The sequence below is a fragment of the Thunnus thynnus genome, chromosome 5 (genome assembly GCF_963924715.1).
Source record: "Thunnus thynnus chromosome 5, fThuThy2.1, whole genome shotgun sequence".
In the NCBI taxonomy this organism is placed as follows: domain Eukaryota; kingdom Metazoa; phylum Chordata; class Actinopteri; order Scombriformes; family Scombridae; genus Thunnus; species Thunnus thynnus.
Window position 1 is genome coordinate 11,665,835 of NC_089521.1, and position 12,245 is coordinate 11,678,079.

General features: G+C 40.0%; 3 protein-coding genes across 5 annotated transcripts; 2 read left to right on the forward strand and 1 right to left on the reverse strand.

Annotated features, from left to right (window-relative positions):
* The first annotated feature begins 75 nt into the window (after window positions 1–75).
* ccdc34 (coiled-coil domain containing 34) lies at window positions 76–2,685 on the forward strand. 2 transcript variants are annotated; one of them, XM_067589241.1, is made up of 7 exons: window positions 76–185; window positions 487–768; window positions 945–1,089; window positions 1,267–1,374; window positions 1,526–1,684; window positions 1,781–1,910; window positions 2,106–2,685. In XM_067589241.1, exons 1-7 carry the CDS (start codon window positions 118–120, stop codon window positions 2,306–2,308), a joined length of 1,095 nt encoding a protein of 364 aa, XP_067445342.1. In that variant the 5' UTR covers window positions 76–117; the 3' UTR covers window positions 2,309–2,685. The 2 variants fall into 2 exon arrangements, with proteins under 2 accessions (XP_067445342.1, XP_067445341.1); XM_067589240.1 differs by having other exon boundaries at window positions 88–185; window positions 484–768.
* A 137-nt stretch (window positions 2,686–2,822) lies between these two features.
* On the forward strand, window positions 2,823–6,840 carry LOC137182783 (ras-related protein Rab-19). Of its 2 annotated transcripts, none has more exons than XM_067589242.1 (5): window positions 2,823–3,003; window positions 3,549–3,625; window positions 4,280–4,468; window positions 4,926–5,109; window positions 6,260–6,840. In XM_067589242.1, the coding sequence occupies exons 2-5, from the start codon at window positions 3,575–3,577 to the stop codon at window positions 6,532–6,534; spliced, it is 699 nt and encodes a 232-aa protein (XP_067445343.1). In that variant the 5' UTR covers window positions 2,823–3,003; window positions 3,549–3,574; the 3' UTR covers window positions 6,535–6,840. The 2 variants fall into 2 exon arrangements, with proteins under 2 accessions (XP_067445343.1, XP_067445344.1); XM_067589243.1 differs by lacking the exon at window positions 2,823–3,003 and adding an exon at window positions 3,024–3,403.
* Window positions 6,841–11,281, reverse strand: hdhd5 (haloacid dehalogenase like hydrolase domain containing 5). The gene is made up of 8 exons (XM_067589239.1): window positions 11,016–11,281; window positions 10,207–10,425; window positions 9,994–10,106; window positions 9,290–9,383; window positions 9,166–9,199; window positions 8,877–9,051; window positions 8,579–8,767; window positions 6,841–8,452 (listed from the first exon to the last, which is right to left on the reverse strand). The coding sequence occupies exons 1-8, from the start codon at window positions 11,124–11,126 to the stop codon at window positions 8,029–8,031; spliced, it is 1,359 nt and encodes a 452-aa protein (XP_067445340.1). The 5' UTR covers window positions 11,127–11,281; the 3' UTR covers window positions 6,841–8,028.
* Window positions 11,282–12,245: the final 964 nt, after the last annotated feature.

Below are 12,245 nucleotides of genomic sequence, written 5' to 3' on the forward strand. Positions count from 1 at the left end.
GAAACGTTCACTCTCTCTCTATCTGGTTGCAAAATAACAACAAATCCTGAAGCGTCAGGCGTCACCATGGTTACGGAAGCGGCGTCCGGTGGGTTAAGCGTGGGGGCGTGGTGTATCATGGGAAAAAAAGTTGTTTGTAAATCAGTTCAAGCGTTGAAGAAGAGACGAACAATGGAGACAAAACGGTAATAAAACACTTATTCAAAACAAGCTGGAGCACTGCACACTTACACAATGGCGTTAGCAAACAGGTAGCATTAACCGCTCGGTAGCACGATAGAAAATAGGCATTTTAACGCCAAGTTAGCTGAATAGCTGTTAGTAGTTAGCTCTCAATGCTAACGTTAGCCAAACTTAGCTAGCAGTGAAACGAATCTGTTGTGCCTCACTGAAAATGCTCTTTGACACTAGTTAACAAACAAAACACCAACACAAGTAACGTGTTGAAAACATTTACATGTTTCAACTCTGTGTTTTCCGCAGCAGAGATCGGTTCGTAATGTCGGGAGGGAGGATGCCGACCTCTCCTGCTTCTGCCTCCAAGGGCTTCAGCTCGACTCCTGTGAAGTCTAGTCGAGGAAAAGACCTCCACATATCCAACGGCATGGACGACGGCGTCCTATCCGAGGACGACGACACTTTCTCCCTGCTTTCTCCAATCTACCATGACAGTTTTGACAGTGATGAAGACCCGGAGCTCAGTCCAGCTCAGCAGACCTCACCACACAGGCAGAGCAAAACCTCAAGACTCAGCGTTTCACCGGACAGGTACTGCTCAGTCTGAAAAGCCAGAGATAATTTCTGTCCTAAAACTATAGACTGCATGATTCAGACAAAGATTATAGACTGCATGATTCAGATAAAGACTATATACCGACTGCATGGTTCTGACAACATGTAAATATAGAGTATGTGTAATTTTTAGATCTGTTTTTGTTTTCTAGATGTGAGCTACCAAAAACACCTTCAGAGCAGATGTTGAGTGCAGCTGTGAAGCCTGCAATCTCACCTACTCTCAGTGCATGGGAAATGTGGCTCGTGAACAAAGCCAAAGAGGACCGTCTCAAATTGGAAAAGAAATCAGAGGAGGCAAGCTGCTGTTATCATTTCTATCACTGTAAAACTACAGTATTTGTTATTTTCCTCCTTGTCTCTGTGTGTACCAGTAAGGTCAATAGTTTTATTCTTGCTCCTAAACATTCTTTCTTGTCACACATACATCTAGATTGAATCTCTAACTAATATGTTTTATATCTGGTGGATAAGGAGCGCGTACTCAAGGAAAAAAAACAACAAGAAGAAAGAGAGAAGGAACAGAAGAAGATTGTCATGGACATAAAGATCCAAGAGTGGCTAAAGATGAAAAGACAACAGGTAGAAAACTGCTTTTTTAAACTTAGTAAAAACAAACAAAGCATCAGAGTAGATTGACTGGAATTTGTCATAATTATGTGCAATTATACAGTAACGCTGCAGTTATCTCCTGTTGTCATTCCTGTGATGTGTTTTGTTCCTATAATCTAAGGAGAAACAGGAACAACTTCTAAAACTGAGCAAAGAGGAAGCGAAGATACAGAGGCAGCAGGAAAAACAGAAGGAGATTGAACAGAAAGCTCAGCAGAAGTACAAAGACTGGCTGCAGAAGAAGAACCAAGAAAAAATAGAAAAAGAAAAGAAGGACAAAGTAATGTTTACAGTTACAGTCATTTTGCTTCTTATGGAAAGATTCTAGTATTAAATATCAGTATTGATTATGAGAGATCTTGTTATTTTTTGACAGGAGGAAGCAGCCCTGAAGGCAGAGCAGGAGAGAGAGCGCCACCAGAGGGCAGAGGAGAAGTTTAAGGAATGGCTGGCAAGAGCCAATGAAAAAAGCAGAGCAAATCCCAAATCACCTTGTTACCCAAAGAGTAAGGTCATTTAATTTGTCTGGGAATTGTTAACTGTGCTTTATAATTTTTGGATTAACCATAGAACTGATAACATTATGTCTGGTGTTTCATGTTATACAAGAAAAGTGGCAAAATAAATGTTTTTTTTCATTTACAGCTGCTTCAGATGTGATTGTTGTTTCATTTGCCTTGTATTGGTTTAATATCCTCTAGGTCCCTATGACAAATCCTACCCATCACCCAGCTTCTACAACCCGATCCCATGGAAACCGATTCCTGTCCCTCCTCCAGAAACATCACCGAATAAGACAACTGACAAGAAACATCCAAAACAGAGAAAAAAACAACAAAGCTCCAGCACTGCTTTTAGACTGAGAAACACTGTGAATGCTGCACAGTCGCTGCAGAGGAGATGACACAAAAAAGGAAAGACTTGATAGACTGTGATACCGTAGCTTAGTAACGGCTCAAATGTGAATCCATCCTGACTCATCTACACCACCTCAGCTCCTAAACTCTGCTGAATCACAGAAGCATTCATTTTTACATTTGGTTTGTACACTGGAGCAACGATGTTTAAGCTCAATTTTGATGTCTGAATGTTTAGGTTTTAAAATGTTTACATGATTGATGTGTTTCTAATTAGTTTTGATCATTTTGTTTCCATAACATAACAATATGTAGCATAGATGTTTTTTCAAGGCTATACATCTAAAAGGGTGGGTCCTTTATTTTCTATTATGTAAATTGAATCATTATTATTGTGATAAATACAGTATAACCAGTTCTTTTATCGCTCTTATCTGTGTCTTATTTGTCTCTTCAGTAAGTGGTGGACAAAACCACAAAATAAGGCACAACCACACAACAGAAAGAAGGTGGCTGGTGGTCACAGCCAAAGATAGACCCAGCTTGGTCAAGTGCCCCTCACACTCACACATTGTTCTGTGTCCAGCTGTGCCTTGTTCTTCTGTGGGCTGAGATGACGACAGAAACGAGCGAGGGGGTGGAGAGAGAGAGAGAGAGAGAGAGAGGGGCTGATTCAGATTCAGAGCAGTACGCTCATTCTGTCTTTAACATCTCACTGTGGTATCAATGTATGAAGCCGGAGGTAAAACAATTTCAATTACATTTTGTTTGATTAACATGTCTTTTCCTACATCTGTCATATTTTTTTCTATTGTGATTTGGTCTTTATGTATTCAACACTTGACCCCTTTCTGCTGTTGACTGCTGTGGAATGTGTGAGTTGACAGCAGTCAGTGAGGGGGGCTGATAATGACTGTTATTACGTAGAGTGCTTTTATAAGTAAACAAAAAAATCATTCTGGGATCCAAAGGACAGCTGCTAAGACAAAGATGTCAAGTGTTTACATTCTGTCAAGAGTAGTTAAACTACAAAAGGAGCGCTTTTAGCTGTTCGCCTGAAGATATTTGCACAGTGAGCCTTGTAAGCAAAACCTGCCCTTGTAAGATGACTCTCTGTGTACCTTTTAATGTGAGAGAATATGGTAAGTATTAACCAGTTACTCATAAAACTAACAATAGCTCAATCTACATTCCTCTGATGATATAACGTTGCTGGAGCTTTTGGTAATGAACGATGTTTCAGGTCACTGAGTTTTATTTCTGCCTCTTCCCATTGTTTCCCCAAAGCCTGAATAGAAAATCCACATCCCAAGATGCAGTGGTGCAGGTGGGCCGGTGGTTGGAGATCACACCTACCAAGACAGGTAGGAGGTGTGTCTTAATTTGTCTCAGTATGAAACTGAGTGGGGGAGAGGTGTGGAGGGCGGTCTAAAGGGCAGAAGTAGAGATTACACTTGTTAAAGATTTCAAAAATGTGTCTGATAGTGTAACAGAAACAAGTAAAAGATGAAGAAACACAGCTTTGGGACTTTCACGTGCTGTCTTGGAAAAAAAGGAATTTAAATCTTCCACGATGGGATAATTGAGTTATTTTTGGAGTTGTGGAGACAGCTTGTGCATTGCTGATGGGGTTAAAATGTCAGAAGAAACACATTTTTGGAATAAAAACTGGATTTAACTATAAGATTATTTATTATTTTCAGCAAGCTTTGTTCGGTTCACGTTTGTTCAAGCTTCCAAAGCTCCTAAGAGTGTTTGTTTCTATCTCTGACTGGGAGAACTTTACTTGTGGATCACACATATTCACCTGGAGCCACATGAACTGTAATACTACAGCTGGTACAAACCTGAATTGCCACTCTTTTCTGACAAGAATGAGAAGACTGTTTCTGTAAATACTCAGTTATTATTGACACAACTTTGAAGGAACAAGTTCTGTTGCATAGAGGCACAGAGGTCTTGGATTTAGTGTTTTTTTTGTGTGTGTCTGTGTGTGTATTCCTTTCTTCACCATGCAGTCTGCAGGGCCGGAGATTGAAGACTCTTTCGACTTTCTTTTTAAAATCATCCTGGTTGGGGACTCAGATGTGGGGAAGACCTGTGTTGTTCAGAGCTTCAAGTCTGGAATATTCATTGAGAAACAGCAAAACACCATCGGGGTTGACTTTACTGTTCGTACCCTGGATATTGATGGCAAGAAGGTGAAGGTAGGTGACATGTGCTGTGGCTCTTTTTCATTCAAGTTTTTTTTTTCTCATCTCAGTTCATCTGAGGATATGGGATCACATACATTATGGATAGTTCAAATGTGTATTGTTTTATTAATTAACAAAAATGTGAAGGTGTGAGATGTGTATGTGTGTTTATTCTTGTCTTAAAGTAAATAATCCCTTTGCTTGTGTCAGTTTATCAGAGGTGTGGCTGACTGCGGCTTTGAAATGATATCATCTGTGTCTTAGCTTTCTGGGTGTGTTGATTTGTTAACTGCATGGGTGTCTTGTTATGCTAATTGGGTTTGTGTTGTCTTTACACAAGCTTTGTTCAAATAGGGACTGACCACCTTCAAACACAGCATGTCAAAATGACTGAAGAAGTATATTTAACCCACATTCTGTCATTCTGTCAGTCATACTGGATTGATTTGTGCTTTGTGCTTTATTGCAGATGCAGGTGTGGGACACAGCAGGACAGGAGCGTTTCCGCACCATAACTCAGAGTTACTACCGCAGTGCCCACGGGGCGATGGTGGCCTATGACATCACACGCCGCACCACATTTGAATCTGTTCCCCACTGGGTCAGGGAGGTGGAGCAGTTTGGAGCTGCCAGTGTGGTACTGATACTTATTGGTAAGAGGAGTGATTGGTTGATTTCATGTTGGTTTTTAAACCCTAAAAACATAATTCACTGGAGTGAACTGGAGTTGTAGCTTTATGAACAAGTAAGGAACATAATACACCAAAAGCACAACAAAACTTTTGTTATTACGTGATGCACCATCAACTACCCACCCACATATGTTGTTTTGTGTCTTTGTGTGATTTGTGGAGGTTTGATTTTATCAGTTGTTGCACCCTTATGAAGTGGAGCTCTATCTTGGGGAGAGTACACAATTTTTACTTGTTTTTTGTTCCTGGGTAGTGAGTGTTATTTCCTAATTACTTATGCCTAAAAAGTATATAAAATGTCTATTATTCCCTTCAAATGTTGCTTTTGTCACCAGGATAGTGATATTTGCACATTTGCAAATTTGCACATTTTCATTCATATTAAGTCAGAAAAAACAACATATGAATCACCAGATAGTGATGGGAGACTAAATCTTTTGTAGTCGCTCTTGTATAACTTATGTATTAGTATGAAAACATGTTAATTTTGATTCATATGTTGTTTTTTCTGACTTATTGTGAATAAAAATGTGCAAATTTGCCTGTTTTCCCATTGGAAATAGGTCAATTTCAAAATTGTCCAGGCCACAAAAGCAAAGTTTGAAGGGAATAACAGTCATTTTATATACTTTTTAGGCATAACAGTTACCACCCAGGAACAAAAATTGTGTTACATAGTGGAATCATCTGATTTCTACATTTCGATGAGATGAACAATGTGTTTAATTTACAGCTAAAATTTTCTGTTGATTAATTGAACAACAGAAAATTAATCAGCCATCATTTTTTAAGCAAAATTGCTAATCATTTTCTGGTTCTACATTCTCATATGTGAGGATTTGAGGCTTTTATTTGTCATATATGATAGTAAACTGAATATTTTGTGGGTTTTGGACTGTTAGCTGGCTGAAACAAGCTATTTGAAGAGGTCACTGTCGGCTCTGAATAGCATTTTTCACTATTTGCTGACATTGTATTGACAAGAGTTAATCAAGATAATAATCAGCAGATCAATAATGAAGGTAATTGTTAGTGAGAGCCCTAGTTTTACTGCTCTACTAATTATTCCATTTACTCCCACTCTTATTCCACTCCATGTTTATCATTGCAGGTAATAAGTCAGACCTCCATGCTCAGAGGCAGGTGTTGTTCGAGGATGCGTGCACTCTGGCGGAAAACAACGGTGTGCTGGCAGCTCTGGAGACGTCAGCCAAGGAGGCCCAGAACGTGGAGGCAGCCTTTATCCTCATGGCCCGGGAGCTGCTAGCACGTAACGGCATGACCATCATAGACGAAGCCTCCCAAGATTCACCTCAGTTCATGCTGAACAACAGCTCACACCCAGTTCACAGCATCGAGTCCTCAGATAAAAAGTGTGGCTGCTGAGTGAACTGAAGCAACAACTGTAAAAGTGTGTTTGACCAGGGAAGGTGGTTATTTACATAGGCTTAGTTATAGGATAAAATATTGTATTGTGTGTGTGTGAATATAACTTTTGTATTTGTTTTGACTTTTAATATTTATATTGTCAGTAGACTCAGTGTAACAAAGATTTTACATGGCGGTTGATGTAGTTTGTAATATTCATCGTTCTGAGGGTAACTGCTGGTGAATGTGATAATGACTCATTGAAGCATTACAAACCACACCTCTGTACTCTACAATATACAGAATATTTCCACTGAACAAACATTTGTATCTCACATTCGTTTAATTGTTCTTTCATACAGTATGGCTTTTACATTACATTACCAGAGTTCCACAGTTTTCATTTTCATTTAAATCACCTACAAACGATACCTCGTTATACCTGTCAGTTACAAATACAACGAGCAAACATAACAAACGAGTACCTCATGAAATTTTACTGGTGCCGCAAATTAAATATTTTCTCCCACAGAAGCCTTGTAATACATACACATGAACCATTTGTTAAAATGTTTCCACATCGCAGTAAAATAGCACCTTTTTCGTTTCTGATACTTCATTTAACTCTGACAATCTTACAAAATGAGACTACATTTCTTTCAAAAAAACAAACAAACAAACAAAAAAAAAGACCGTACTCTTGATTAAGGTTAAAAACTAAACTGATGAGGTACTAAACTGAAGCCTGGCAATATAATCTCATCAGCATTAGTGGTTTCACCCTAGCTTAAAATGAATCAAGCTGAAATATGATAGCAATTTAAAAAAAAAGAACAGCAGAACTGACCTACATAAAACCTGGGGGTTTACATTTTGCAAAGGCAAGATGACCCAGTTTGGTAGACTGTTGTGCAAAGAATAAAATACATCGTTAGCAGGACAACATGTCATATTGTCACAGACTAGCAGATGTGACTTTTTAGTGCTCTTTCTGGATCGATGAGGACATTATTTAGCTTAAAGTGTAACTATATGTGAACAATGTCTCCGAGAACTTAGATACACTATAAGTCTGAATGTAGTAAAAATGCATGTAACTCAACACCCAAAACTTGAGTTCTCAACAAATAAACGTGCACTCTAAAAAAGAGAGCTGATATAGATCGTGTTGCACAGAAGCAAGAGAGGACTGAAGTCCAGCTTGATGAACTTCAGTATATACAGTATGAAGGATGATTAAAAAAAAAAAAAAAACACAGTATGAGACACACTACCAAACATAACAACTTAAAATGTCAGTAACCGTCCTAATAATTAGTCTTAAAACTGCATATAGTTACTTTCTGGAGCTGACCCTATGGCACTTAATGAAAATCTAGAAGAACTCGCCACTATAGCAGCTACATCTCCCCTGTCATAATCAAGGGCATAGGTAGAAAAATACTCTTCTGCTACTGCCAATTAAGGGCTGTTATAACTGGACGGTCATGAGATGGAGCCCAGGCGCTCATCCTACTCTAGCGGCCAGCCCTCCTGCTGGAACACCATCTCCACTGCCTCCTTTACATCCTGCACTATGAAGGACGGCTGTGTGAGGCTGGGGTCGAAGCGAAAGTCCCTGTGGCCGTGGAAAATGCGCTGCTCGGTGACGGTGTGCGCTGTGTCTGAGGGCAGCTCCTGCTGGTCTTTGCTGTACACTCCTGTACACACCAGGATGGATCTGCACCCCTCAGGGAGATCCTCCTCTGCCCCGTATGCACTTGACGCTCCGCCTAGTTCCGCTGATGTCATTTTAGGGGCATCATCAACAGTTTCTGCCAGGGGATCCGCACCTCCTCCGCCACTCTTAGCTTGCATCTGTGCCCTAGTGTGCCGAGAAGCCTGGAGGTAGCGGTTGTAGAGGTTGGCGCCGTATATGTCAGCCATGGGGTTATCACTAGAAATAAGAAATGAGTGGGACATATTTAAAGGAGATTTAAATACATATCAATGCCTTTTTATTAGAAAAAACAGATTAACAACAGTGTCAAATGTGGCTCCAAAGTCAAGAGATGTCACTCACCCTATAGCATAAAGTGTCTTCACAGGCGTGCTCCAGCCAAGTCTCTCAGCCTGCTGTCTGATCAGCAGCTCAGCATAGTTATAAGTCACCACACTGGGTTTACCGATCAGAGCCTCGTACTTCAGCTCATGGCCGGTCACCTTCTTGTACAGGCTCTCTAAGCACACCAGGAACATACCATGTCCAAACCTGTGGGACAGGGACATTTAGTGTGAGAACACTGCAGTAACATAGTCAGATATGGATAAATGTGTACAAGGTGACATGATGAAGGTAAAATTTAACACATGTACTGTACCTGGGATTCTTTGCCTCGGCCATCCACAGCAGGTCCATGTTACAGGCTAGCACCGGGATATGAGGGTACTGCATCATATTCCAGGCATTGTCTGGGTTTCCGTTGGTTAGCAGGACATCAACGATGAGCTGGAGGTTGGTCTCCCATCTGATTGGCTCGCCAAATAAGATGACAGCTGTAGGAAGAAACAGGTGAAGAAGACAGCCATACCCGTGTTCGTCATAAATTGAATATCAATTGTTAAGCGTCACACGTGAGGCCACAGTGCTGACTGTGTGTGGAAACATACCGTCTATTGGCCGTAAACCTTTGGTGGGTGGAATCTGTAACACATTATGCAAAGTTGGTAAGGAGTCTTATGGCGTTTCTTTGTCTGCATATAATCATATATTGGCATTAAAAGTAAAACTTACACTGTCTTTGGGCCTCCTGTTGTGATCCACAACATCAAGAACAGGATATGCCTCTCTGAGCTCGTCTATGGTAACAACATCTTGAAAGCCCAGGCTGAAGTTTAGTGGGTCAAGTCAAACAAAGGTGAACAGGAGCTGCGAGCCACAAAATGTGTGAAGAAAATACTTCTGTCTAACAAAAAGATCACAAATACCAGCTGCTGGCAATCTTTAAACTGTTTGGCCTGAAGTATTAAGAATTTTAAATTGTCAGTCAATTGTTTATCACCTATATTTTTTGGTTTAGACCAGCACAGGAGAGCTTACTGCTCACATTCTGATTTGTTAAGCAGTTCAAATAAATTCACTCAAATGACTGTCTGTCTGATTATCAGGCTAGACTGGTCACACCAAACAAGAAATGCACAAGCCTCAGGGTTATTGTCAAACTTGAATCATATATCTAGATTTTGACTAAATAAATTAATGACAAACCCCAAATGATTAAAGAGAAAAACTCCAACCAACAAATACAAAGTATAGAAGAAATCTGTGAAAGGGCCTAACTGAGACAGTCAGGCAGCAAAGGCAACAAAGGGTACAAAGATCAAATACTGATAACAAAGTGGAACATGAACAAAAATCCACCAAATAAACAGAACAGGCACACTTAAAAGGTCAACATGCAGAGGGAGTGCACGGATCACTGGTTTAAGACAGGATACTTGTGAGCCACCTCCTCAACAGGACCCTGTCCGGAGACCAGTACACACATTTTGTGGAACTGGGTGAACATTCGCAAAGGACTGTGGGACAGCATGACCTGGTCCGGAGACACCTGAGGTAAAGGGGGAGTAGAGAGAAACAGAGAGGAGAAGAAGAAATAAGACAAAGCAAGCTGAGAATACTCACAATGATTTAAAAAGTGTTCAGCTTACCTCAACATCAAGCAGATGTGACAGATGCTCAGCTTTGGTCTGCCTCATGCAGTTCCCAGCGTTGGTCACAAACACCACAGGCACCTTGTATTTCCCATTGCGGTCCACCAGGTACCTGAAGCACTGCTTGGCTGCAGGGATCAGTGTCCTGCCCCGAACCAACACCCCATCAATGTCGAAGAGAAGCCCAAAAGAGTTGGGCCCCTGAGGAGGAGGGAGCTGGGCCAGAGAGCAGTGACATGTGCAGTGTGAAAACAAGAGGTTGTTCATTAACCGACTGAGCACTCGCCATGATCTCCTCACTTCAGACACATGGAGCAGGCCAAGACTTTGTTCCCAGAATATATAAATGAAACACTACAGAGTTTCACTGGACTAGACAACTCACTGATGAGTGAAGAAACTGAATAAGATAGTAATTACTGTGGTTGTAAATGTTTGGTGTAGTAAAACATGGACATGAGCATTGTTTAAAGACAGACTTGAAAAAATGTGAACCTATCCTTTAATTCACCTCTTCAATGGCATCTACTCATATATATCCTACTCATCTTTTTTCCTAAGCTTCACCATTTTCTTCTCAGGATTTTCTTATCTTTGTGTGTTTATGTGTGTGTGTGCGTGTGCTGTGATTAGCTTCAATGTGGTGTTCAGTGTTTCTGTCCTGCTGTAACACTTCTTTAACCATTTCATGTGAAAGAAGAGGAAACAGGAAACAGCCAGCAGCCGGTTGTTATAATACAAAAAGTCATTTTCGTCACTCACCTTCATCTTAATTCAAATAAAGTTTGAATAAAGTATTCACTTACATGGCTATAATTTCTTGAGGTCGAAGACGAGGTGTTTGCTTGTTTTGCTGCTCCCTCATAGCTTGACTTCAGCAGCTGCCAACCAATTTTTAAAGACCTTATTCTCTGCATTTCTCTCCCTCAGTGTGTGTGTGAAAGCCGGCCGGTAAATAACAGACAATGAATCAGACAGCTGAGCTAACGGTGCCCATAATCTGCTGCTATCTTTTCATGCTGTCAATATAGCTGCCATCATAACAGCACTGCGATTTATTATTTCCGTGGCTGCGCATGCGCAGCGCCGCATGAACTGGACAAGCCCCGCCTCATCTTTTTTCCCACCCGCATTCCATGAAGACCCGCCCCACTCTGCCTCTGATTGGCTAGTACTCATTGCCTTCGTTTGACAGATTGGTGAGGTTTAGACATAAGGAGTGTGATTGGTTGGGTTAGGGTAAGAATATCATGGTCAGAGCCAATCAGAGGCAGAGTAGGGGCGGGCCTTCGCAGAATGCGGGTGGTCAAAAATAATAACGCACGGTACAATACTACGTCATATTACTCACCGGAAACGCTGCAGGGATTTTTGAAGAAACTGTCAGTGAAATGAAACTTATTTCCTTTTTTTCCCTTTCAATTTGTATTATTATTTTTTATTATTCTCAGATGTAGCTATTGTTATTGAGCTTGTTCCTTAAATGAACTGGCATGAGTGTTTGTACATTATTGCAGTTAAATAAAAAAGGCACTTTTATAGAAATGAAACTGAATCACTCATCTCTTTTAAAACTAAAACTTAACCACAAAAAGAAATCATATTTTAGTTGTGAGCATTATAAACACAATTTTTAACGTGACGTAGGACTTTACATATTTTTTAAACAATTATTTACACAATTAAAATGTTGCTATATTTTTGAAAATATGTATAATTTAATCAGCATTATTTAATTTTATTGCATTTATTAGGTGTTAAATTGTACACATTTCTCATTATTCTCCTTGCTATTTTATATTTGTACCTTGCATTACACAGGGTAACACTTCAGTTATTCAAATGGAAATTGTGTGGATTGATTTAGTTTTTTAAAGGGCATGTTTAGGTTGGGTTTTTTTTAAATATTACAATTACACATCAAATGGGATTTAAAAATTCATTATACAAGTAGGAAATAATATGTAGGAAATAATATGAGAGAAGTGCCATAATGAAATTGGCTTTTTTGCCAGCCAACTTTTTGTTTTGAAGAT